General features: G+C 35.2%; 1 protein-coding gene across 1 annotated transcript; it reads left to right on the top strand.

The window, feature by feature from the left end:
• Positions 1-19,862: 19,862 nt before the first annotated feature.
• Positions 19,863-21,637, top strand: LOC131161933 (VQ motif-containing protein 9). The gene has a single exon (XM_058117970.1). It carries the CDS (start codon positions 20,172-20,174, stop codon positions 21,162-21,164), a length of 993 nt encoding a protein of 330 aa, XP_057973953.1. The 5' UTR covers positions 19,863-20,171; the 3' UTR covers positions 21,165-21,637.
• The last annotated feature ends 6,169 nt before the right edge of the window (positions 21,638-27,806 follow it).

Raw genomic sequence — 27,806 nt, 5'->3', positions numbered from 1 at the left:
GAATGTCAGGGGTACCTAGCTTGCTTGAAGGAACCGCCATGGGATGAGTTGAGACTCGAGGATATTCGGGTAGTCAATGAGTTTCCGGATGTGTTTCCTAATGATTTACCCAATTTACCTCTAGATCGTGAGGTAGAGTTTGCGATAGAGTTGCTGCCTAGCAAGGCACCGATCTCTAAAGCTCCGTACCGGATAGCTCCAGCAGAATTTCAAGAGTTAAAGGAACAGTTGCAAGAACAACTAGACTAGGGTTTTATTCAACTGAGTGTTTCACCATGGGGAGCTCCAGTTTTTTTTGTGAAGAAGAAGGTCGGGTCGATGCGTATGTGCATTGATTACCGTGAGATCAACAAAGTGATGGTGAAGAACTATTACTCTTTGCCTCGTATAGATGATCTCTTTGACCAGTTGCATGGAACGTAGGTCTTTTTGAAGATCGACCTATGGTCAAGGTATCATCAGGTGAGGGTTAGATCTGAGGATGTAGCGAAGACCACTTTTTGAACCAGATACGGCCACTATGAGTTCTTGGTTATGCCTTTTGGTTTGACCAATGCACCGGGAGTGTTCATGGATCTGATGAATAGGGTTTTCCATGAGTACCTGGATTAGTTCGTAGTGGTGTTCATCGATGACATTCTAGTATACTCGAGGAGTCCGGAAAAGCATGAGAGTCATTTGAGGTTGGTACTACAGATTCTGCAGGAAAGGAAGCTATATGCTAAGCTGAAGAAGTGTGAATTCTGGTTGAATTAGGCCACGTTCTTAGGCTATGTGGTGTCTAAGGGCGGTATCTCTGTTGATCCTAGCAATATTGAAGTTGTGGTCAACTGGGCGAGACCGAAAAGTGTGCAAGAGGTTCAAAGTTTTATGGTACTGGCGGGTTATTATCGTTGGTTCGTAGAGGGTTTCTCTAAATTGTATGGACCTCTGACACGATTAACCAAGAAGGGGCTGAAGTTTGACTGAACTAGTGATTGCGAGCAGTGCTTTCTCAAGTTGAAGCACCAGCTGGTTACTGCTCTAGTATTAACCATTCCTTCGGGGGATGGGAGATTTTTGATCTATAGCAACGCGTCCCTAAAGGGTTTGGGATGTGTGCTTATGCAATAGGGTAAGGTGGTAGCTTATGCTTCTCGACAACTTAAGGAGTATGAGAAGAATTACCCTACGCATTACCCAGAGTTAGCTACTGTTGTTTATGCCTTGAAGATCTAGTGACACTACCTGTACGGTGTTCAGTGTGAGATTTTCACTAACCATAAAAGCCTCAGGTACTTTTTCACGCAGAAAGAGCTGAATATGAGGCAGAGGTTGTGGCTAGAGTTGATCAAAGACTACGATTGCACGATCAGTTATCATCCGGGGAAGGCGAATGTGGTAGCAGATGCATTGAGTCGGAAGTCAAAGCATACAGTAGTATCTGTAGTTGTAGCTCAGCATCATGTCAGACGAGATTTAGAAAACCTTGGCATGGAGTTGGTGTCTGGTGATCATCAGGCTTTCATTGCTAACTTGGTGATCCAGCCGACCTTGTTTGAGCATATTAAAGTCGCGCAGGCTAGTGATGCGGAGTTAGCTAAGATTGTGGAGAAAGTGCAATAGGGCTTAGCTACGGATTTTAACATCTTTAACGGAGGTGTGTTAAGGTTTGGGACCAGGTTATGTGTTCCAAATGACGATGAAATCAGAAGGACGATTATGGAGGAAGCGCATCGTTCTTTGTATACGGTACATCCACGTAATACGAAGATGTATTGGGATTTGCGTGAGTCCTTCTAGTGGAGTGGTATGAAAAGGGAGATTTGCCCGGTTCGTGGAGCAGTATCTGACGTGTTAGTGGGTGAAAGCTGAACATCAAAAGTCGGCAGGGTCATTACAGCCTTTGTCTATTCCAGTGTGGAAATGGGAGCACATTTCCATGGACTTTATTACCAGATTGTCGCCAGTGCTTCATGGGCAAAATGTTATTTGGGTAATCGTAGACAGGTTGACAAAATCTGCTCACTTTATACCAATAAAGTTAGCTACCCTTTGAATAGGCTAGCAAACCTGTACGTGCATAAGATAGTGAGGATGCACGGAGTACCGGTGTCCATTGTTTCATATCGAGATTCGATATTTACTTCTCGATTTTGGAAGAGCTTGCAGGAAGCACTAGGGACGAAGCTTACTTTCGGTACAGCGTTCCACCCCCAAACTGATGGACAGTTGGAGAGGACGATACAGATCTTGGAGGATATGTTACGGGCTTGTGTATTAAACTTTCGGTGGTAGTTGGATTTAGTTTCTGCCATTGGTGGAGTTTGCCTATAACAATAGCTTCCAGGCTAGTTTCGGGATGGCACCGTTTGAGGTTCTATACGGTCGAAGGTGTCGATCTCCTTTGTATTGGGATAAGGTTGGTGAACGTCAGGTTTTAGGACCTGAACTCGTGCAGCAGGTGTCTAAGAAGGTGGGTTTGATCTAGGAGAGGATTAAATCGGCTCAGAGTCGGCAGAAGAGTTATGCGAATGTTCTCCAGCATGAGTTGGAGTTCGAGGTGGGGGGTAAGGTATTCCTTAGAATCACTTCGATGAAGAGAGTGATAAGATTCGGGAAGAAGGGCAAGTTGAGCCCGAGGTACATCGCACCGTTTGATATTTTTAAACGAGTGGGTCCAGTAGCCTACCGAATTGCACTTCCCCTGCGCTCTTGAGGATCCATGATGTATTTCACGTATCCATGTTGAGGAGATACGTGTCGGTTTCGTCGAATGTTATTAGTTACAAATATTTGGAACTTGGGGGTGCTTTGGCGTATGAGGAAGTACTAGTTCAGATTTTGGACAGAAACGTTCAGAAGTTGCGTACCAAGGAAATACCATTAGTAAAGGTATTGTGGCAAAATCATGCGGTTAAGGAAGCTTCTTGGGAACTGGAGGCAGAAATACGTCGGAAGTATCCACAGTTGTCCTGAATAGTAGTTGGATAGCAAGGTTGGTATGGGTATGTATGTATTATGTAATACTCTGTTATCGTATTAGTATTGTGTGGTTAGTCTCTAGGAGAGTCCTGTAGTATTGTGAGCTCCAGAGGCCATGTATGTATGTAACCATGGTATTCCTCCGCCATAAGTAAGGGAATGTTTGTATGTATGAATGTATTGTGACGAGACTGCATATAAATGGCCACCGGTTCTTCTTAGAGTATGTATGTATCGTAACGGGGCTGCGTATAGATGGCTGCCGATTCATCTTAGAGTATGTATGTATTCAGTAGTATGAATGTGTTCATAATGAGAGATTGCAAATTTCGAGGATGAAATTTTGTAAGGAGGGGAGGTTGTAAGAACCCGACTCGTGATATATGGATTTATTATACAAAAGAAGGGTAAAGTGGTAATTTGGGCAAGCTTCGTCGACAAAGCCAGAGTTCGTCGACTAAGTCCCTTTTGTTCTTGGTGACGAAATTCAGTGTCTCGTCAATGAGGAGATCCTGAGGGATTTTGGAAAATCTAGAATCTCGGGCTTGTCGATGAGGCCACCATCTCGTCGATGAAGGTAATGGCGGACTCGTCGATGAGGACACTAATTCGTCGACGAATCTGTTGGAAGTCCCAACCCGGAGTATATAGTCTAGAGGGGGAGTGAATAGACTCTTTTCATGGAATACGTATTTTTCTACAAAATAAAAACTCTTGGCAAGATACAATAAATTATATCGTAATATAAATATAAATCAAGCACAAGATACAATATAAAGAGTGTAAGGGAGAGAAAGAATAACACCGGTATTTTTACGTTGTTCGGCACCAAGCCTACATCCACGCCTTAGCACCCAGCCAAGGATTCCACGATCCACTAAAGATACTCCTTCACCAGCGGAAAAGCCTTACAACTTGAGAACAAATCCCTACACTCGGGAACAAACCCCTACCGCGCTCACCAAGAGCCTTCGCTTCGGTTCACAAAGAACCTTACAACAATGGTTCACAAAGAACCTTACAAGAGATTGGAAATACAATTTAATGCTCCTTAAATAAGCTAATATGAAACACAACCAAATCCTCACTCTATTCTCTCAAGGAATGAATCTTACAAGATAAGTGAGCAAGAGAGGATTGAGCACTTGTGAAGAATAACTAAAATGCAAAATGCAAAGTGCTTAGGTTTTGGATAAAATGATATTTTTTACAAATATGATCAACAATGCTCAAAACCATATTAATATAAGTCTAATAGCTTGTACTTATATCCCAAGAGCCAAAGGAGCTGTTAACTAGCTATTGGGGGGAATAAAAACTATTTTATTTGGTAAACTAGTAGTTTTCCACCCATTGGAGCGGTTCTAGCCGTTGAACTCGTCGACTAGGCCCTGCACTCGTCGACTAACCATACCCTGTGCCTCATCGAAAAATCCCCTGTTTTCATTAAATAGGTCCCTGAATTAGAAAAAGTAGTCAACATAAAAGTTGTGAAATTTTGTCTTAGCTTTCCAAGTACACCAAGATCGTCCCATTTGGACTTTTTTATAAAAAGTTATGCCCAAAATACTGAAAGGTGTTCAGGACTCAAGGTTACACTACGGTAGTGACGATTGCTTTGTTTTTTCTTATCAAAAAGCGTTTTAATAACTAAAAACATTCTTGGACAAAAGTATATGAAATATATTAGGTCTAATGAAGATTAAAACTTATCCAAATGAGTTTACTTTTGAATATAAGATATCTTAATTAATAAAACACATTTGAAAACTCATTTTGATATCTTATATGCTCAGTATGTCCTTTTATAAATATACTTGACTTTCTTTGAACCTTTAGGACATAAAACTTGTTTTAACACAACTGGGACTAAGTATAAAAATGTTCTTAAAACTAAGATGTTAAAAACATGTCCCTTTGAAAACATATTTGAGTTTTAGGCTTCATTTAACAAACTCTTGTTTTAACTTAGAAAACTGTGATTTATGAGTTTGTTACTTTTGCGCAGATCCTATATGCTCATGTGTCCTAGTATGCTTATGTAATGGCTCAACTCTTACTCAGAAATCATGCAAGACACACACCGCAAGAGTTACAATACGCACTCACTCACACAACCCTTATTACAATTAATTTATACAATTAAGTTTCCTTTGGTTGTGCTTGGGTCATTTCGAGTACGTGTCCATTTGATCTTTCCTTCTTGACGTCTACTCGATCCAATCTTTGCCTTCGATCCAATAATTCATGTATGAGTACTTATACTAAACATGATCTACAAAGATAGGAAAACACTAGTAACAACATATAGGTTAATATCATCAAAACACATTAAACAATGATGGTGTAGCTACTAAGGCTAACATTCTCCCCCTTTTTGATGATGTCTAACCTATTACTAATTTACTTAATCTTTGCATTTATATTTATACTAATCATGGCTTGATATGCAAAGATAAGCTTACCTAGAACCACTAATGGGTTGTTGTCATCAAAACAATGAAATTAAGCTCACATAGCCTCTAAGACTAACATTCTCCCCCTTTTTGATGATGACAAACCATTGGTGTTCTCCTAGAGGGTGAAATTTAAAGCTCTCCTTTAATTTATGCATATTCTAGAATGGTACTAAAATATGTTCCCCCTTACTTTATGCATATAAGGTGTAAAAATATTTAACTATATTTTTCATATCTATTAGATCTTTAAACATGCATACCGTAAAATAAAAAGTTCATGTAAGATAAAACAAGTAAGCAATTAGAACTTTCATATTATCTTTGAATTACCACATGCATACCTCACATGCATTTTACATTTTACATGCATTTCACTTCTCCTCCACACATAACACCACGCAACATTCTCTTAACAAAGAGGACACCAAAATATCTTCTCCCCTTTGATCATCATCAAAAAGAGAGAGGCAAAATTTATTTTTCCTAAAAATGATTTCTCCCCCTTAATCTAAGATTCCATAGTGGTGAGGTGAGTGTGTGCTAAACACATATACCAAAATTTGGGTGTTAAACCATAATAGTTGAAGTGCCTAGATTGGCTTACTTACTCGCGGATGATGATCTCTCAAGTTTATTACCATTTGTTAAAGATTGAGAGCTGATACTAAAATATGGTAGAATACTCTTATAATAAAGGATAATTCAACAATGGATGAATAAGAGTATAAGAAGAAACTTTCTTCTTTTTCTGTCAACCAAAAAAAAATTTGTGAATGCTTGAAACCAAATTACATATCACAAACACATTAATGCTCATGGTTGGGTGTGGGTTTCCTAGATAAGAATGAATGTTCATTTTGAGAACCCATTATTGCTTTGAGGTAATGATTAAGATGAATTCCTAGTTTATTCAAAAATTTTCTTTTCATCCTATTGACTTGGATATATATGTAGTTTTGATTCTCAAAGTGATGCTTGACCTAATTCAAGTGAGTTAAGGATAAGATATAGTTAGTTCATTACTTGTCAATCAGAAGCTTCCATTATTGCCACCGTAGAGGACAAATTTTCCTCTTAAAGGTAAGGGACATTGAATTATGTGGCAGTTTAGCAGTTCTAATATATGATATTGAATTTTCTTAAGAATTTTTGTTGAGCACTTGAAGCTTTTGTTGAGCAAATATCTCAACAAAGTAAATCTAAGATAAGAGGTAGATAATTCCAATGTCAAGAAAACCTTTTCTTGAATTACTTTGGTTTTATTTGCATCCAAATAATGAGTCATACATCCCTTGCTAGGGGATGCTTATCAGATTTGAGTATCACTCAAGAGCTATTTTGCCAATGTAATAAATTGTTCCAAAGTAATCAAAATTGACATTTTTCCTATGAAGAATTCATGCTTGAGATTTAAGCATGGTAAGTGTGTCATTTGGTCTTGGAGCATTTTTCTATGGTAGCATTTTGTCGGGGAAGGGAATGCTTTTGCATTAACAAAGGCTAAGAAGTTTTCCTTAAATCAATCATAGAGGGAATACTCTATCTTTGAGTCAATATAACTAAGAATCCCTAGGTAGATATTTCTAAATGATCATGATGGGATATCTTTTGGTAAGCACTAGAGATTGTTTCTAGAAACTTTTTACTAGTTTAATTTCTAAGTGATGACTTATATTCAAAGATGAATTTAGGATTGGATGGCCTGTAGTGTCTATGTTGTTATAATTAATTTTCCTGACACTCAACTTCTTATGGAGGGATAAAATATGCTTATAGTCTAGATGCACTTACTATGTTTCTAAATTTTAATCATATATCATTAAAAAAATAGATTATGTAACTAAGGAACATCTCTTGTCCATAAGTTCTTCATATCAGAAATTAAAGGTTTCTACCTTCTTCTTTTTTTTTCCAAAAATAGGCTTTTTCAGTCCCTTTGCCTTGCATTTTGAAGGAATGATGTCAAATGTTTCACAATAGCAAATATTGTTTCATTCCTTACGAATCCTATAGGACAAGCCTAACTATAGAGATTGTGAGGATGTGCATGCTACTTTATCCCTAGTAGAGGTAAATAGTCCTAAGTCCAAGATGACTTGTACTTTAAGCATAGCATGTATGTCCTTACTACTTGGCAAAGAGCATTAGGGGCATACTAGACTTAACTTAACAATGCTCTAGGAGACATGTTCTCCTAAATTGCCACTGAAGGGAAGGTATTCAAAACATATGTTATAAAAATATTACATGTTAGTACTTCATTTGAATACCACTTGTTGTTATGATGATTTTTACTAAAAATTAATTTCATGAACGCTATGATCTAAATATTCAAACTGTATATCCAAGCAATCATATATCATCAAAATAAGTTATGTGACTAAGAAAATATCTCTTTTTCATAAGAGAAGGGCTTATCTAACATGTGAGCTTTAGAAATTTTATATTTAAAACTTTAGTAATTCACATGAGAAGAACAAGGTTTTTTTTTTTTTCATTTATCAAAAAATTTATTTCTAAATAACAAGTTTTGCATGCTATTTCATCCCATAAACAATAACCAATATTTCAAAATGAAATAAACCAAACAACTGAGGATATATGCAATTAAAGTATTATATTGGTTTTCAAATTTGAAGATCAATATTGGCATGGATATCAAAAGTTCCCAATAAGGTAATTTAAACAGTTTAAAATGCATAGGCTAAGATTTTAAGATTTTAAGATTTTAAGCACAAACTTAGTCACCATATCCCTTTTAACTTTTTACCTAGGTTAACCTAAATTCTAATTCCTAATCCTAGGTTCTAAGGAAGCCATGTTTAACCGGACTAAGTAACTTTGGGTACCCACTCTCCTATGGGTCCCAATGAGTTTCTTTTCTTGACAACCCATTCCATCTTCCTCTCTTTGCCTCTTTCTCCTCCATAAGGGCAAAAATATCTAATATGACCCTTTCTTTCACAATATAAACAAATCTTGTTTTCATGTGATGGTCTTGACTTATTAGCATTATTTTTACTTATTGAGGCATAACCTTGTAATTTATGAAAGGATTTTGAATTCTTTTTAGAAACATTATTTTTCTTAACTTCCAAAGATTTATTTATGTTTTCTCTTCCTCTTATGATTTTACCATGATTTTCAACTTTGTTTTTCAAGAGAGTATTTTCTTTTAAAATATTTTTAATTTTATTTTTCAAAATTCCTACTTCCCCATGAAGAATTTCATGGTCTTTTTGAGCCTTTTCCATAAGCTCCTTATTTTTCCTTTTTAAATAGCAATTTTCTTCTTTCAAGATAGAACAAAGACAAGGTTCCTTGCCTTTGGATTTTGAAAATTTTCCTTCCAAATTTTCTATTTTTTCTTTCAAAGTTTCATGCTCTTTTTGAGAATTTAAAACAAACTCTTCATTTATCCTTTTAAGGGATTTATTTTCTTCTTTCAAAGAAAATTCCATTTGTTTTGACAAAACAAGCTCTTTCTCAACATTTTTGTTCTTCCTTTTTACTAAAAGCAATTCATCAAACAATTTAACACAACTATTCACAATTTCATCATATGAAGGTGCATAATCCTACGCATCCGAACTTACTTCATCTTCTTATTCGTTAGCCATGAAGCAAGGATGTGCTTCTTTCTCATTTTCATCAACGATGGCTAATCCATTGATTTGATCCCAAGTAGCACCATTTATGGCATTATGATCCCCATTTAGAAATTTTTCTTCATTTGGATTTAGGAGGCAATTCATCATGTCATGCCTAGAGTTAGTACAATCGCAACATTCAATGCATGACTCTTTTTTTTTTTTTTGCATTCTTTTATTTAAAAGCTTCTTAACTTCTCTTGTGAAGAATGCAATATCATTATCTTCAATTATTTCTTGTTTATTAGTACAAGGTGATTCTAAGACAAAAAAATTTTATATCTTAGGTTTTTCTAGATTTCTTAGTTCTTCAATGGTCATAGATGACTTAGGTAAAGATTAGAGAATTTTTTGAATATAATCTTCTAATGAATAAATTCTACCAAATGCTTTCAAGTTGTTTATGAGGTGTGTGAACCGAGTGAGCATAGAAGAAATTTTTTCACCATCATTTAATTTAAATAACTCAAATTCTCTAACTAGCATGCATATTTTTGTTTGTTCATTTTGAGATGGGTTTTCATAGATGTTTTCAAGTACATCCCAAATTTCTTTTGTTGTTTTACATTCGCAAATAAAACTATGTACAACATCATTTAAACCACAATAAATAATATGCATTGCTTTAAAATTGAGTTCAACTAACCTTTTTTCCCTCGGTGATTGTTCCAATAAAGCCTTTGGAATATCCTCATTTTTCTTTGTGATTGAAAAGTTTCCTTTGGAGATGATCTCCCACAAATTCAAGTCGTATGCTTGAATGAAGATGGTCATTTTATTTTTCCACGCATTGTAGTTGGAACCGTTGAACATCGGTGGTTGATATACGGACCGTCCATGCGAAGGGGTGCTCACCAAATACTCCATTTGATCTTTACGCTTTGGATTTTACTCTAAAAATACAAGCGCTTCGCTCCGATACCACTTGTTGGAAGTCCCAACCCGGAGTATATAGTCTAGAGGGGGGGTGAATAGACTCTTTTCGTGGAATACATATTTTTCTACAAAATAAAAACTCTTGGAAAGATACAAGAAATTATATCGTAATATAAATATAAATCATGCACAAGATATATAATAAAGAGTGTAAGGGAGAGAAAGAACAACACCTATATTTTTACGTTGTTCGGCACCAAGCCTACGTCCACGCCTTAGCACCAAGCCAAGGATTCCACAATCCACTAAAGATACTCTTTCACCGGCGAAAAAGCCTTACAACTCGAGAACAAATCCCTACACTCGGGAACAAACCCCCACTGCACTCACAAAGAGCCTTCGCTTTGGTTCACAAAAAACCTTACAACAATGGTTCACAAAGAACCTTACAAAAGATTGGAAATACAATTTAAAGCTCCTTAAATGAGCCAATATGAAACACAACCAAATCCTCACTCTATTCTCTCAAGGAATGAATCTTACAAGATAAGTGAGCAAGAGAGGATTGAGCACTTGTGAAGAATAACTAAAATGCAAAGTGCAAAGTGCTTAGGTTTTGGATAAAATGATATTTTTCACAAATATGATCAACAATGCTCAAAACCATGTTAATATAAGTCTAATAGCTTGTATTTATAGCCCAAGAGCCAAAGGAGCCGTTAACTAGTCGTTGGGGGGAAGAAAAACTATTTTATTTGGTAAACTAGTTGTTTTCCGCCTGTTGGAGCGGTTCTGGCTATTGAACTCGTCGACTAGGCCCTGCACTCGTCGACTAACCTTACACTGCGCCTCATCAATGAATCCCATGTGTTCGTCAACGAACTCCTTGAATTAGAAAATGTAGTCAACATAAAAGTTGTGGAATTTTGTCTTAGCTTTCCAAAGACACCAAGATCATCTCATTTAGACTTTTCTATAAAAAGTTATGCCCAAAATACTAAAAGGTGTTCAGGACTCAAGGTTACACTACGGTAGTGACGATTGCTTTGTTTTTCCTTGTCAAAAAGCGTTTTAATAACTAAAAACATTCTTGGACAAAAGTATATGAAATATATTAGGTCTAATGAAGATTAAAACTTGTCCAAATGAGTTTCCTTTTGAATATAAGATATCTTAATTAATAAAACACATTTGAAAACTCATTTTGATATCTTATATGCTCAGTATGTCCTTTTATAAATATACTTGACTTTCTTTGAACATTTAGGACATAAAACTTGTTTTAAAACAATCGGGACTAAGTATAAAAATGTTCTTAAAACTAAGATGTTAAAAACTTGTCCCTTTGAAAACATATTTGAGTTTTAGGATTCATTTGACAAACTCTTGTTTTAACTTAGAAAACTGTGAATTATGAGTTTGTTACTTTTGCGCAGATCCTATATGCTCATGTGTCCTAGTATGCTTATGCAATGGCTCAACTCTTACTCAGAAATCATGCAAGACACACACCGCAAGAGTTACAATACGCACTCACTCACACAACCCTTATTACAATTAATTTATACAATTAAGTTTCCTTTGGTTGTGCTTGGGTCATTTCGAGTACGTGTCCATTTGATCTTTCCTTCTTGACGTCTACTCGGTCCGATCTTTGCCTTTGATCCAATAATTCATGTACGAGTACCTGTACTAAACATGATCTACAAAAATAGGAAAACACTAGTAACAACATGTAGGTTAATATCATTAAAACACATTAAACAATGATGGTGTAGCCACTAAGGCTGACATAATCCACCGTAGTTAAAGGGCTATAAATATCCAAATGGGTTGCTTCCAAACTAAGTTAGCTTAATATCTTCGTTCTATCTCTCTCTCTCTCTCTCTCTCTCTCTCTCTCTCTCTCTCTCTCTCTCTCTCTCTCTCTCTCTTGATTTCTTCGCCTTTTGTCGCCGGATCCATAAATCTAACGTTACTGCGAGGATCAGGGAAGGATTCTCTACGTTTCTAGAGGATCAGAATCTTGTTTCAAGTAGTTTCAGGTTTCGGGCCAAAATTGAGGTAAGGCTTGATTTTCCTTTCTGATTCGAAATATGTGTAGTAGTATGAGTTGTAAGCATGTATTGTACTGTGGTTTTTAGGTTTTGGGGTCTCGGTTCATAATTTTTGGGACCATTGAGTTTGTAGTTGGAATTTGGGTTAAGGTAAGGGGATTCAGTTTATATCAGTTACTTTTTGAAATTGGGATCAGTAAGCTTGTAGACTACGATCGTATGTATGTTTTGGTAACTTATTTGGGGAAATCTATCGAGTAAAATACAGGATTTTTGGGGTACAGTTTTCGAGAAAATTTAGGGATTTCAAGTATCATCTCTGCTTTGTCTGGAAAACCGTTTGTTTTGTTTAAACTGTATTATTGAAATGATTGTTATCCATATTTGTATAAAATTGTATACTTGAATTGGAAAACGATATGATTTGTCGTAAACCAAATAAGTGTGGAATGTATGGTTGTATGTAATTGTTCCAGGTATTTTGTAAAATAGCTATGTGGCGGCTAATTACCATACGCTGATGAGTATAGAAATATGAGTTTCAAAATGATTTCAGGTTTTGTGAAATTGGCTAGTGGCGGCTAATTACTATACGCCCAAACAGCTATGTGGCAGCTAATTACTGTACGCTGCGCCATGTACCGGTGTCAAAACTGTGGGCAAGAGTGTCCGGCTCTATATCCGAGGGTATGAAATATCACTTGTATCCCGACTGGTCACCGAGGGGTGTGAGCTACACTGTATTGGCAATGTAATCGTTGTGAAGCTTTGGGTTTCATGGAGCAGTTGCGTATTAGTGTGAGCTACATCGTACTGGCAACGTAATCGCTGTGAAGCTTCGAGTTTCATAGAGTAGTTGCATATTAGTGTGACGACACTGACCGTATGTTTGGGTATCGTATGTAGTGGAATGGATTTGTGAAAATACTGGAATTGTATGGAAATGTTTTTGAATTGTATCGTATTGTATGGTGTTATGTTTTACGTAAAATAACATAGGTATGCTACACACTGATATAACTTGCTTTCTTCCTTATTGAGAGGTGTCTCACCCCGAATGTACGTACAAATGTTTTCAGGTCCTTTAGGTAGTTGTAACTAGCATCCTAGCGTTTGGAGGCGGGGGTTTCGTTAGCTACTGTTAGTGCCTATTTAGGTACGAGTTTTGTAACTGGGTTGTCGTGATGGTTTTTTTTTTTTTTTTTTTGTAAACACCCGGGGTTTGTTCTGTAATTATGATAATGTATATCCTAGTTTTGTATAGACTCTGGTATGGTACTATACATGTATAGAAAGACCGTATTCCGCTATGTATTTGATGAGTATGGATGTATATGTGTTTGTGTATAGGGCATCCGTATACCCCATGGGGTTACCCTCTTATTGTATTTTATCATGTATGTTTTAATTGATACAGAGACATGCTAGGTTACTATAATCACACATGGAACCCATCTGCGAGTTCGGGGCGTGACAATATGGATGACAAAAGTGTTTGTTTTGGTGCAACCCCAAGAGGGGGGTGAATTGGGTATTTAAAATTTATTACCTAGGTTAACTGGTTTTATCAATAGTGTAATACAGCCTAGGGTCAGTCTACGCAATCAATAAATAAACATACACGTACAGTAAAAGTAGGTGCGAAAAGTAAAAAGTATACACAATATGTTATCGAGGTTCAGCCAAATTGCCTACGTCCCCACCTTAGCTATACCAGCACAAGGATTACCACTATAATGCTCACTTAAACGGGTGGAGCGGCACCTATACAACCAGTTCAATTCAAGGGGCTGACCTCAACCAACACGCCTTAATAGGATAACACACCTAGCTTTCCTAACCGGGTTTAAGCCAGTCCGGGACTATTCCACAGGGTTAGTCTCCCTCTTCAGGCCCACGCCTGGAATACAACCAATGTGTGTAAAATGTATACACAAAAATTCACTTCTAGACAAGCAGATATGTGCACCAATACAACTCAATCAATATTGCAAGTACGAATGATATGTAAATATGCTCAGTGCTCTAATGTGTGCTAAACACTCAATTAAGTATAGATTTTCAGTTTAGATTTAGAGTGTATATCCAAGCAAGATTTGAAACACAATATATGTATAACATAAAATCATATCAGGGTTTCAAATATGCTAAGCAAGTTGAATCAAACGAACTCAATAAGATATTCCAATATACAAAGCACAATGGAGTTGTGAAAAACTAGCTTTTTGAAAAGGATTTTTGCACACAAAAATATAAGTTTAGGTATTTTGCAATGACAATGTAAGAACCACAACCCTCAAAGTCTTCCCACACAAGATTTATCAAATGAAATCGGTGGAAGAACTTTAATGCTAAACTCTCAAATAAAATCAGTCAAGTAATAACACAAGTGAGAGTTCTAGCTAGTAAGATTAAGCACACTAGCCTTAGAGATACTCACAATGCTTAAAGATATCAAGAGTGAGGAATATGTGAGTGTTTGGAAGTAGTATTTTTTCCCTAACCAAATTTTTTATCCCTTGGTAATTAAGACAAATGAACAGGTATTTATAGGCAAAAAGGATTTTTTTTTTACCGTTGGGGACACAATGGGTATAATTAAATTTGTTTCAAAAGCCATTAAGAAAATTAACCCAGTTTACCCCATTTAAAAATCAGTAAAAAATATTATAACCCGCGAGGTTTGGGTGCCCGGCCTGAGGTTCGGGTGCCCGAATATACATTGTCAAAAATCCAATTTTTAGTGGTTCGAGTGCCTGAATAATGAGTCGGCCGGCCGAACAAAAGTCAGTAGCATTTGTTCGTCAGTTCAGGTGCCTGGCTCATAGTTCGGTTAACCGAATTGACTACTTCGGTCGCCCGAGCCCAATTTGAACGTAATTATTCGGTCACCCGGGTAGTTGAAAAGTGCTCTAACATAAGTTCGAATGCCCGGGGAAGATACGCTCAAATCAGGTTTGGGTGCCCGAATACTTAAGTCAACATATTGACTCATTCGGTCGTCCGAGCCATTTTATACGGCGTAGGTTCGATCACTCGAACCCTCTCAACATTTTCATTTAAGTTCATTTTAGCCAAACTTGTTTCCCCTGATATAAAGATGATAATGGGGACTTATTAGTGCATATGTCTTGGTACCTAAGGTCTTTTCAAGTAAGCCCAAAAACCTAGCGTCGATCGACTAAGATCTTTCTAAGGTCTGTGTAGGTACCTAAAGTCCAACTAGGGTCGATTTGAGCATTTGTACCTATCATGCATGATGCAAATTATTACAAGCCATAGGAGTGCACAGTCTATAATTAAATTTACATTCTAGAATGAAGAAATGAAATAATAATTACAAAGACAACACATATTTCTTCATTCATCGGCATGAACACTGCACGCCATCATGATATGTCGTTTAGTCCGAATATATATGCATAGTGAACCTGCATGCAATCCTTAGTACGATCATCAATACCAAAAGTATTTGTCATAATCAAAACTGGGTGTGACCTATCAGGTCAATAAGAAGGTATACAGTGGGTTATGTTTTCACCCTTGTGGGAGGACCTATATGTTGGAGGTCCATGGTACAATCCCTGGTGGCATTGACTATAGCTGAGTATGAAAATATGGCAGTCGTCGAAGCTATAAAGGAAGCCCTATGGCTTGCCAAGGAGTTGGGTATACAGTAAGGTGGAGTTGTGATGCATTTTGACAGTTAAAGTGTCATCTATTTGACGAAAAATCAAGTGTATCATGTTAGAACCAAGAATATTGATGTAAGGTTCCACAGGGTCTAGGAATAAATTACTTCAGGTGAACTTGTACTAGAGAAGGGAGACGAGCCCAACCTAACATTCCAAGGTCAAGGTGGAGCACTAGGCTTTGTTTTTTTATTTCTCCTAAGGGAAAAATATTCGCTAAAGTGGAGATTGTTGTGTTTTGTGACTCATATCTTTGAGTGGACGACATACACAAGGAGAAAAATATAGTAGAATCAGCATGCTAAGTGAAACAGCCGACGATTTGCTCTTACCGTCGACTGTTTGGCTGAATTTCAGAATACTTGCTCTCGACTTTTATCCGTCAAAGGAACCATTGACAAAATGTCTAAATATTATCTCAAACTATAGTTTGGTTCTAGGCAGCGGTGCTAATTTTGAATTTTGAATGTGAACGTTAAATTGGTTGGGGGTTTGGAGGGAAAGCCTTTGTGGTGCTTATATATATGTCTATTATAATGTATCTGTAACATTGGAAGTGTCTTTGACATAAGATAGTAATATTTCTTTGTTGATTGCTCTTATGAATGTAGGCATTGCTGAACTACATAATTTCTTCTATTACTTTTATTTGCTATCATATAAATTGAGTGGATATGTTCTATATTTAGCTTTCATTGATTTTTGCATTAATATTCCATTGTGCACATACGATTCTATATATGACAACCACAAAAAGGTAAAGGGGGTACTTTTACGCATTTTAAGAGACACTCTATGAACTATGGTCATAATTAAATAAATTCTATGTCAACTTTGATTTAAATGTCAGAGAATTCCTCCGAAGGCCACTAGGAGTCTACTAAGCTCTCTTCTATTTTTCCTAGTTCTAGGTGGTCATCAAGGGTTTATAAGCAAGCAGATTTGGGATTGATAGTGTCAACAAAATGTTTTGTTAAAAATTTGAAAACAAGTTGGATAGTTTTTAAGAAAAGGATATGTAACATTAATTATGAATGAAATGGTTATGTTTGGTCATATAGTGTCATAATAGTGGTAATGAATGTCCCAATAAAAGTGAAGTAAATGTAGTAAGAAGCACAATTTTTCAAACAAAAATTTTTTTTCGAACTTTTTTTTTTGTTTGTTTTGTAACTTGTCATATACACATTAATTATTCAATAATTTAAAATATTTGTATCATTATTACAATCACAATTTAATATGAATTTATAACAATGTACCTACACTACTTAAAATTTTATATCTTAATTACACATGCACTTTCATTTTTGCTTTTAATTCTTTGAAAGCTTATTATATACACAACAAAAAATAAACCCTTTAGTGACGGTTTAGTAACGATTTCAGATTGGTAACTAAAACAGTGGTGAAAACTAACTATTAGTGTTGGTCACTAAAAGCATTTGATATATAAAAAAAATGTGACGGAAAATGAATTTACTTATTTTTTTTTCTTTTCCTTTCATTTTCTTAAAGAAAATCCTTCATCTCAAACTCCTCACTTATCTTTAAAGTTCAACATAAGTAATTTAATATTAATTTATTGTATTTTTTTTTATTACATAGAAACTCTAACCACCAACAAACTCTTCGGATCCCTTGGTGCGGCACTAAACTTACGGATCAACATCCTCTACCCTCAGGTCTCGCTGATCAAGGTAAAGTCCGGATGCGAACACGGCTTCTGTACATCAGTTAGATGTTCGGTCAACCCAACTCTCGGGACATATCTCCAACCATTTTTAAACCTCATACAACACGACGTCTCTACAACGTCATTCAATAAATTTTTAAAAGAAAATGTAGCCTTAAAATTTTTTAAATTCAACTAAATTTATTTTTAAATATCTTTGTAGTGGATAACATGTGTCTCAATTAATATTTTGTTTGCAATAAGATTGTTAAAAATACTAAGACCTATATGCTGTTTGTTTCACGGGCATGCAACACACAAAAATACAAAAAAAAAGGATAGACTCATATATAATTTTCTTTTATATATAATAGGCCAAATTAAGGAGATGGTAATTATCATAACTAATATAATACATAAATTATTGTTAACTAATATAAAACATAATAATGTAATTCAAGTTTCTCCCAATCTAGCTTTACAAACATACCTCACAATCACTGCCAAAAATTAGAAAATTTAAAATTAGAAACGAAAACTAAAAATCAGAAACAAAAATTAAATATTTAAAACTAACAACCTATTTAATTAAAATTTATAAAACTAATATAAATTAAAATTTTAATTAAAAAAATTCATTTTCATCTTTAAATTAAAATATTATGACAATATGATTAAAATAATAAAATTACAAATAATACACATTAAAAAGTACTATAATAAAAATGAAGTTTATTATAATTATTTAGCTTAATTGTTCTACTTTCAAATTTTACTTTATAATAAAAGATTTATTGGAATTGAAAATTGAAAAATAGTAAAAATATTTTATAATTGGCTTTATTATTATTTTTTAAAATGTATGTATGCATTTATTTTAATTGTATTTAAATTTATATGATCATCTAATTTTGATTTGAATTTAAAAGTGTATAAAATGAATAATTTAATTCAAAAAAAACTATTTCTAGATAGTAAGCGCTTGTTTAGCATTGTCGTTGTTTCCTATTTTTTATTTTTGTTTCTCTACAGTAAAAAAAAAAAAAAAAAAACATATTACAAAAATTCAAATGTTTCATTGTCAATTTTCTATTTTTGTTACTGACTCTCAATTGTTTATCAAAAAATTTAAAACCAGATTTTATGGTTTTCACTCATTTTGACCTGTTATCTAAAATTTAAATATCCTAAAAAAATTAGATTAATTTATTTATTTTATATATTTTTAAATTATCAAAATAAAAAGATCATATGAATTTAAATATAACTATATATATATTAAAAATAATAATAAAACCAATTACAAAATATATTTTCTATTTTTTAATTGTCATGTCCAATAAAATTTTTATTGTAAAGTAAATTTTGAAAGTATAAGAATTAAGCAAAATAATTATAATTTATTCTTATAGTAGTAATTTTTTATATGTACTGTTGTATTTTTATTATTTTAACCTTATTTTTATAGTATTTTGATTTAAAGATGAAAATGAAAAATTTTTAATTAGGTTTTTAATTTATATTAGCTTTATAAATATTAATCAAATGAGTTGCTGATTTCTAGTACTTATTTTTTATTTCTGATTTTTTGTTTTCGTTTTCGATTTTTATTTCTCTAATTTTTGACAGCAATACCAATACCTATCAATAAATTGTCAAAATAATTGAAAATAATAAAATCTGATTTTCAGTTTTTTGATAAACAACTGAAAATCTATAATGGCAACAAAAAAACTAATAACAAGAACATTCAATTTTTTATGATCTATATTTTCATTTTGAAAAAATAGAAACAGGAAACAGTAATTATACCAAACAGATCCTAATTTAACCATTTAAAGTTTTAAACCAGATTTATACCCAGAAAAAAAAAATAAGAGAGAGAGAGAGAGAGAGAGAGAGAGAGAGAGAGAGAGAGAGAGAGAGAGAGGGAGAGAGAACGTTGGACCTTATGTGGCAAATCCAACGGGCGAGAACCAAAGGCTGGTAAGCAGAGGATGAAATCCGGGGCACTGGACGAGTCAAACAGCCGACGTGAGGTCAAAGTATTGGGTCAGTCCGTCCAAGGTAACACCGCACAGGTGTCCCCCGTTGTTGGGTGAGGGAGGGAGGTCGTGGGAGAGAGAGAGAGAGAGAGAGAGAGAGAGAGATTCGTAAATTTTCTTCTCTTTGGTAAAGAGATTCGGCAATGACTGTTGTTGAATCTTGAGGAAGGCGAACCCTTCAAATGATTTTTTGTACAATCAAACGCGCCGGGGGGGGGGACCTCTCCAAACCAAACCAAACCAAATCAATGCTTTATTCAAACGCACATCCCATACATAATCAATCATATGTATCTTCCTTTACCAAATTAACATTTAAATTAAAATTTAAAAAATTGACAGTTCCCAAATGGTAACAGCGTTGCGTGCCTTCTTTTCCGGGTCATGCCATCTCCTATCCAGTGATAACTTTTTTTATTTTTTTTTTCTTTTAGCTTAAAATCAAAGGGGGAGAAAGCAATCCCCCCCAGCGCAAAAACGACACATTCTCTCTCTCTCTCTCTCTCTCTATTAATATTTTTGCCTCGTTTAGACCAGAAATATTATAGTAATTTAAAGCCTGTATTATGTTTGAATTTCTTTAACCTTATCTTCCTCTCCTATATATATAAATTTTCTACGCACACTCAGGTGTCCCTACTCGCCCCCCTCTTGATTCTGCGATAAGAAGAAACTTAGGCATCCCCACCCCACCACGCAAAACACAGAGAGACAAGAGAGAGAGAGAGAGAGAGAGAAGGAGAGAGTGGGGTGATGGATAAAAGCTGTCATTCCTCTGGAGAGTCTACCACCACCACCGCCAGCAGCAGCAGTAGCAGCAACAGCAATAGGGATCAGTACTTTAAACACCTTAACAAGCTTTCTCACAAGATCTCCAAGCCCATCAGAAGAACGCCCCCTCCACCCCCATTCGATCACACCCGCCGTCAACCCCCGCCGCCGCCTCTACCGCCGCAGCCGCCACACCCACCGCAACCCCCGTCGCAACCGCAGAATCTGCAGCAGCCGCCGGTGTACAACATCAACAAAAGCGAGTTCAGGGATGTCGTTCAGAAGCTCACCGGATCGCCCGCCCACGAGCGCTTCTCTACTCCGCCCCCCATCAACCCTCCTAAACCCCAGAGCTCTCGCCTCCAGCGCATCCGCCCTCCGCCTCTTGCCAGCGTCAGCAACCGCCCTCCTCCCCTCCCCGTCGCCCCTCCGCTACCACCCTCCGTCGCTGCCGCCGCCGCCGTAAACCCCAACAACCCCATCATCAACTCCCACAGCGCCGCCCCCGCCGCTCCAGGTCCTAACTACGCTGCCAATTTCTTACGGCCTGTAGCGCCGTTGTCTCCCTTGCCTCCCTTCCCCTCCGTCCACGGGGCGGCGGAATCACCCATTTCCGCCTACATGAGGTACCTTCAGAGCTCGATCCCCAACGCCGATTCCGATCTGAAACAATTCTCTCGATATTCTCCGCTGATTTCCCCGCGGTGGAGCAACCCCACTCCGCCTCCGCCGCAGCCGCAGCAACAGCCGATCCCACCTCCGTCACCCCCGCCATCATCAGTTTCGATGGCCCCGTCACAGTTTCCGATGCCTTCGTCACCGCTGCCATTCGGGTGCCTGCCATCGCCCAAGTCCCCGTACCCTCTGCTCTCCCCGGGTCTGCTGTTTTCGCCTACGGCTGGTCAATTAGGGTTTCCACAGTTTCCCTTATCACCGAGGCTGCCCGTACCCAGCCCTCGATGGAAGGATCTTTGAGCTTCTTCAGCAGGTGAGCGCTGCTTATCAAACACAGTCGTCTTAGAGCGTAGGACTTCATGTTAATGCCTATGTATATGGTTGGCTTGGGGGATCATTCAATCGCCGGGTGTTGGATGGGAAATTATCTGACCCTGGTTAACAGTGTGTGGTCTGTATATGGTTACCAAATATGTGATAGCAAAACCCTTTTAGATTTCTCTTCGCATTTTTTGATTTTTCTGGAATAGGGGTGAGGGTCAATTTGTTAAAGGTCTTGAATTTTTGGCTATCGTGGTTTTTAATTAGTTGTTAAAATGTTTATGCAGTGAAAACTTTTCTGTTTTCATTTGTTTGGTTGCTGAGAAAACTGAGGAAAAGGAATTTATAGCTTTACTTTTTTTATGCATGGTCCCCAAAAGAAATTGGGGAACCTAATTGTAAGTGTCTTATATTTTCAGCAGTGTATTTTTATTTATGTGTTGAGCACTTAACTGTATGAGTCAATAACGTGGCAGAATGCTAATCTTTGGCCTGAAATACAAACCCATTATTGTGTCATATCAGATGTGATGTTTCTATTTGCTAAGATGTGCAGCAGCTGCTTTAGCTAACCGTGATGCTAATGTGGTAATGCTAGCAAGTTCGATTGTTTTCGATCCTGGAGATGTATGAGTGAGCATTTCATTTAATAAATTTCCTTGTTTTTGCTCCTAGAGTTGCTGAATATGGTTGATCATCTCATTTAGGAATCATATGATGCCATGTCCTCAACAGCTAAACAACATATGATTGCACAGTAAAGTTCGAACAAGGCCTGTTCTGTTATGGTTTAATTAATGATCTATATATGTGCAAGGAGTTGTGCTTAGTTTGTTAACCCCATGCATTTGGAAATTCTTTGATGCTGCGTTTGGAAGCATAGATTTCGGACCTTGGATTTGGATTTGTGTGGATTTGAAAAAATTTTAATACAATTTTATTTCACATTTCATCCAAATTCAATATAAATCCAAATCCAAGGCCTCCCCAAACATAGGGTGAGGCTGTTTGGACAAAATTTGATACAAGTTTGTATTTCACTTGATCCTAATCCACATCCAAATCTAAGATCTGAACTCCAAGCCCCAAACATGGTGTGAAAGGAATTTTCACTTGTATATTTAAATAGCTCTGGATATTGTCCATCAGCTCTGCCAAAGAGTTGTTCAAGTGACATCTTTTTGAGTTAGGTCACACGTTTTAAAGGGATGCCACTTTGGCCTAGCTGAAGGGCTTCTTATGTCTCCTTTATAAATGATTGAAAATTGTTCTCTTGCATTGATGGATTTGTTCTTCTTTTACTAGGCATTTATGACTTTGTGATTTCTTTGGGCTTTGCTTGGATTTAAGATTTTAGAGAAAAGGAGAAGAAAAATAAGATGGAGATCAATTTTCCATTGTATTTTTTCTCTATCTCAAATATTATCAAGAATGAAAAATTTATTCAAATATGAATAAAAATAAGAATTTCAAAGGCATTAAACAATATATATATATATATATATATATATTTATATGTTCAGTGCGTTTTATTTTCTTTCTCATTTTACTTGATTACCAAAGTAAATTCCGTGATGTTTTTCTTTCATGTCCATCATGTTATACAAGTTTCAAATTGGGCTTTGGAGTTTTGGAAGTTCTAATAGAATAATATAATCTCTAGACTCTGTCTCTAGCTTTTAATTTTTTTTTTAAAGACTAGTTTGTGTTTATTGAATTTTCATTAAAAATTAGATATTTATTTTAGTTTCTTGATAAGTTTTTTGTATAGTGTAGATACAAGTCTTTGCTAAAGATTTAATAAACATTTTTAAATTTTTCTGAGTTGATTTTGTTTTCCTGGGCAGCATTGGCATATATTTACAAAATTTCTTCTTGATCTGATTCCTCAGTAGAACAAATATGCTTCCCTTAACTGTAACCTGCCTTTCAGGGGTTGGGGACCATGATGTATCAAGGTATACGTACAAGCACATTCCATTTGGGACTGAATTGCCTTTTGTTGCCTTTGAACACTCATCAACATTTAGCTTTGTTCAGCCCGAAGGAGGGCTGTCCCAAGCCTCCATCTTCAATTTTTGGTTTTCTTAGGAAAGTGTGAATATGTGGTAATATATTTCTGAGCCAATAGCCAAGGCAGAGTTTGGGGAATATGTAAACTCTATGATAAGGGCACAACTGCACCAAAATCTTCCAGCAGAGCGTTATCCATGAACTTACCTCCGAGTTTCCAATTAGGTTTGTAGCAAACTAGCCATCTCAGTTGGCATTGGATAACTGCCAGAGATGTTTTTTCTGTAGAGACTTTCCCCAAATAGTTTGTCTGCAATCTGGGCCAGTGTAGTGTGTCTCTTCTGGAGCTCTCCAGGCTTCACAAATTTGGATCAGCTGCTAGTTAGGTGATAAATCTCTAGGCATTAGTTGTATGATTTTATCAGCTTTCAAACCACATAAAGTACTTGGCTTTAGGTTTCATATTTAGATGACTATGTTATTGAGGCCTAAGGGCTAGTTGGATCTAAACAAAGTTGTGGATTCAATGTTGGAAGCTTTGCAACTAGTGACAGGTTCTGTTGGAACGGAGGGAACTCTCAAATCTAATCTTGTTTTTGTCATACATCTATTCTAAATGATTGTTACGCATTATGTTTATAGTTAGCAATTTGTTTAGAAAATTGCTTTTAAGGAAATGTTTTTGTAGTTCTGTTAGTCATCAAATTGAAACTTCTTCAAATTGATGAAATTATCCTTTTAAGTTGTTGTGAAATAAAAGGTATTGTGAAAATAAACTAAAATAAGATGAGAGTAGAACACAAAACCAATCAGACTGAGGCATAGGTATCTTGCTCTTTTTATGAAGATTCTAGCCCTGGAAAATTCTAAAAACTAGTGCAGTAGATAATTGACTTGCCTCCTACGGCGTACAACAGCCTGAATCATATGGCTCAAAACCAAAATTTTTCAAGGAAACACAAGAAAACATGCGTATATGTTTTTGTTTATATTTATGCTTATAAAGAATGGTTGTCTATAGCATGAATGAGCACAAACGATTCTTATTTGTACGCACTGAAGATCTCCATGCATCCATGGGAATACCAACTGAAAAGATGATATACCTGTGTATATAAATGTAAGATGTGCGTGAAGAATGGATTTTCCCATGATGCATCATTTTTTTTTTTTTAACCCGGAGGTTCCTATTTTATTTCGTTCAAATTCCTTTTTGTTATGCCATTCTCATATTAAATGGCCCAGAAGCAGAAATCCTTTAACTGTTACTGTGCGAATTGTTTGTTTGTTTGTTTTTCCATTTTAATTTGTTTGGGGGTGGAGGCAGCAGCTTCGATCTTTTTTTTTTTTTTTGTTATATTAATTTTGTTCTTATTTATCTAATTTATTTAATTAATCCTGTCAATTTAGTTCTTTAAATTTTCTTAGGTGCATATAAGGTTGTGTTTGGAAGTACAAGTTTCAAACCTTGAAGTTGAACTTATATGGATATGAATGAAATATAGTATAGTTTTATATCGTATTTTATTTAAATTTACTAAAATCGAAATTCAGGGTCTGAATTGCAAGTTCTTAAACATTGGGTAAAAAATTGATGATATAGTGTCGTATAGCCAGCCTTGGTATTGCATTCAAGTATTCATTATTTTCTTACACAAAATATGCAACTCAACAGCAGAGTTGGGAGAACTGAAGCTCTCCTTTTATGTTCTTAATTTCTTTTTTAAAACTTTATTCCTCATGCTTTTTGGGGGTGGGGGGGGGGGGGGGGGTGGGGGGGTGAACTTGACAAAACTATGGAGGAAGTAACTGGACATTTTCTATTGTGAATTCTTGAAAATGGAATTAGTGCTGACTTAGAATTAGCTTGCCAACACATGCGAGAGACGATATATTGCTTTGGATTCTGCCAAGAGGAGCATTGTCTAATTTTTTGGGTTGAATTATTCAATGTAGTCTTTCTTCTGTCAAGATGGCAACAGTTGCTATTGCTGTGGTTTCTGTGTTCTGCGACACAGTCCAGATTCAGGTTGGGGATGCTCCTCATCGGGGTTGCTCTATGGATCAGTGACGATTTTAGTTCTAAGCTTTCTGCGTGAAAAATGCCATGATTCATGAACCGAAGTATTAGACTATTAGGGCCTTGGGTAAGGTTGGTTTGGGCTAATTCCCCAGGCAAGGCAAGGCAATGCAAGGGGTGGGTAATATGGTTCGTCAAAAAGTGCCATATCCAAGTTTCACGGTGCTATGCTTTTCCCTTTTTCTTTTTGCTGGTTCAGTGCTTTACTGCTGTTCTTGTTGTTGTGGAGCTGGCTAGGAATAGGATGGTTGAGCCCACTAGGCGTGCCATGTAAAGCTTACACACTGATTTCTGATCAGCCGTGGCTTTCTTCTAGTTGTTTTGAAGTCATTAGTTGATTACTCATTGTCATTATTGCTGTTTGCATCCTTGAAAGTTTTAGTTTTCCTTTTTAATATTATGAAAAGAAAAGAAAAATATGAAAAAAATAATAATAATTTTTTATGTGTGATGGTCAAGGATAATGAGAGAGAAGATAAAATACATTGGAAAATTAACAAATAAAAAATTAATGCTATGCATAAATTTTTTTTTTAGACATTGAAGTATTTTGATTAAAAAAATATTAAAAGCATAGAATTTGGTTTTTTAGTATTTGTCAAGAATAAATAAAAATTAACAATAGGAATAAAAAATTAATAACGTAATATAAATTTTTGTTGTATTATTTTTTGGCTGTACAAAAAAGAAAATAGAAAACAGCAGTACTAAAAAGATATTGGAAGCTACACTTGTACATTCTAAATTATACTAATGTTACAAATGCTGCTTTAAACTTTTAAAGGGTAAAGGAGTTAACATTAACCAATTAAAATGATAAGAATACTTTTATATTATTTTTATTTTAATTTTACTCCATTTAACTTGATAGCAACTTTTCGATGATATGAATCAAATAATTGCAAGATTACCATAATTTTTGTCAGGTTTCAAATATCATTTATATTCTCTATACATTAAATGTATTAAATTTTACTAATAAATAAAATATTATTTTATTCATTAAGTTAAGTTATTTCTTTAATTAATTTTTTTATGGTACAATATAATACAAGAGATAGTGTTTTGTGAATAAGTAAAAATTACAATATATAGCACATACTATTTTATTAATGTATACTATACTATTTGTGTAACGCGAGTATAGTGTATTCTTATTTTATAAAAATAATTTTTTAATTCTTCAAATTTTTATCTCTTTTCTTATTCTTATAGTTTAATTAATTTTTCTATGTTTTGAATATGTTATTTCTTTTGTTTTTGTGTCGTACAAGCTCCAAAATGATTTTTTTTTTTCTTTTTTTCTTTCTCCTTATGGACATTTTTACTACACTCATTTCACAAAATTTATTGATAATAATATTCCTTAAGCTTATAAGGGTAATTTTGTCTTTTACAACAATGGAACTAATTTTTGAGGAAGGGGGTAGACAGATGAAGTGTCACTTTTAAAAGTTTAAAAGGACATTTATAGTAGATGGTGTAGTTTAGATGTGTAGGTTTATTTTTTCCAAAGAACTTTAGTTTTCTTAGTTGCCATTAGGGACTTGATTATTTTTCATTCACATTTATAGTAAATGGTATAATTTAGAGATGGAAGTTTTCAGATTTCTTAGTTCCCATTTGGGACTTGACTATTTTTCGTTCGCATAAAGAAACCATGAAAATATTTTTTGGGGGAGGGGAGGGGGGAGGGGGGTGGTGAAGAAGAGATGGTGTAAATGTTACTTTTAAAAGTTTAAAAGGATATTTATAGTAAATGGAATAGTTTAGAGGTATAAGTTTATTTTTTTCTAAAGATCTTAAGTTTTCTCAGTTCCCATTTGGGACTTGCAAAATATTAAAAAAGAAAAAATAATAAAATAATTTATTTTTTTCAATGTTCGATTATCACGACCATCAAGAAAGAAAATAAATTATATAGTAAATCAATGAAGAAAGAATAAATTTTATACATTATTAACATTTAATTTTTAAAAAAATTATATTATATGATAACAAATTTATGTTTAATAGTATTTGATGTACATAGGAAATATAATGGTTTATTTTAATATTGTGTATCGAAGAAGATTAATCATCTTGGAATTAGACTTTATTTAATTGAGTTCTTGGAAAAGGTATGTATCTTGGAGTGAGATTTTTAGTTAATTGAGTCTTTGGAAATGACATGTACTTTTAAGTAAGACTCTTATTTATTTAAATTTTTTTAAGAAAGCATACATTGGAGTTAGATATCTATTTGTTTAGGTTTTTTTTTTTTTTTTTTTTTTTTTGTGTTTCTTAAATTCATTATATAAATTGGACCTTATTTTTAAGTCTTGTGTGTTTATAAATATCCTAGGGCATTGGCTCTAAGATACATCTCTACATATAATTTCCTTCACATTACTATTTTCAAACTATCCTAACATCCAAGTATAAGGTTGATAACTTAAGAAATAAATTCTTTATGGAGCTTTGGACTTTTCCATTGGTGTAAAATTGGATTAAGTCATACGATTCAAATTAGGTTGTTGTATCTTGGA

Source organism: Malania oleifera, chromosome 8 (genome assembly GCF_029873635.1).
Source record: "Malania oleifera isolate guangnan ecotype guangnan chromosome 8, ASM2987363v1, whole genome shotgun sequence".
NCBI lineage: Eukaryota > Viridiplantae > Streptophyta > Magnoliopsida > Santalales > Ximeniaceae > Malania > Malania oleifera.
The sequence above is the reverse complement of the archived record's forward strand: the minus strand, read 5'-3'. Positions and strand labels throughout refer to the sequence as shown.

Coding starts and splice junctions, on each gene's coding strand:
- LOC131161933 (XM_058117970.1), top strand. CDS start 20,172: ATGGATAAAAGCTGTCATTCCTCTGGAGAGTCTACCACCACCACCGCC.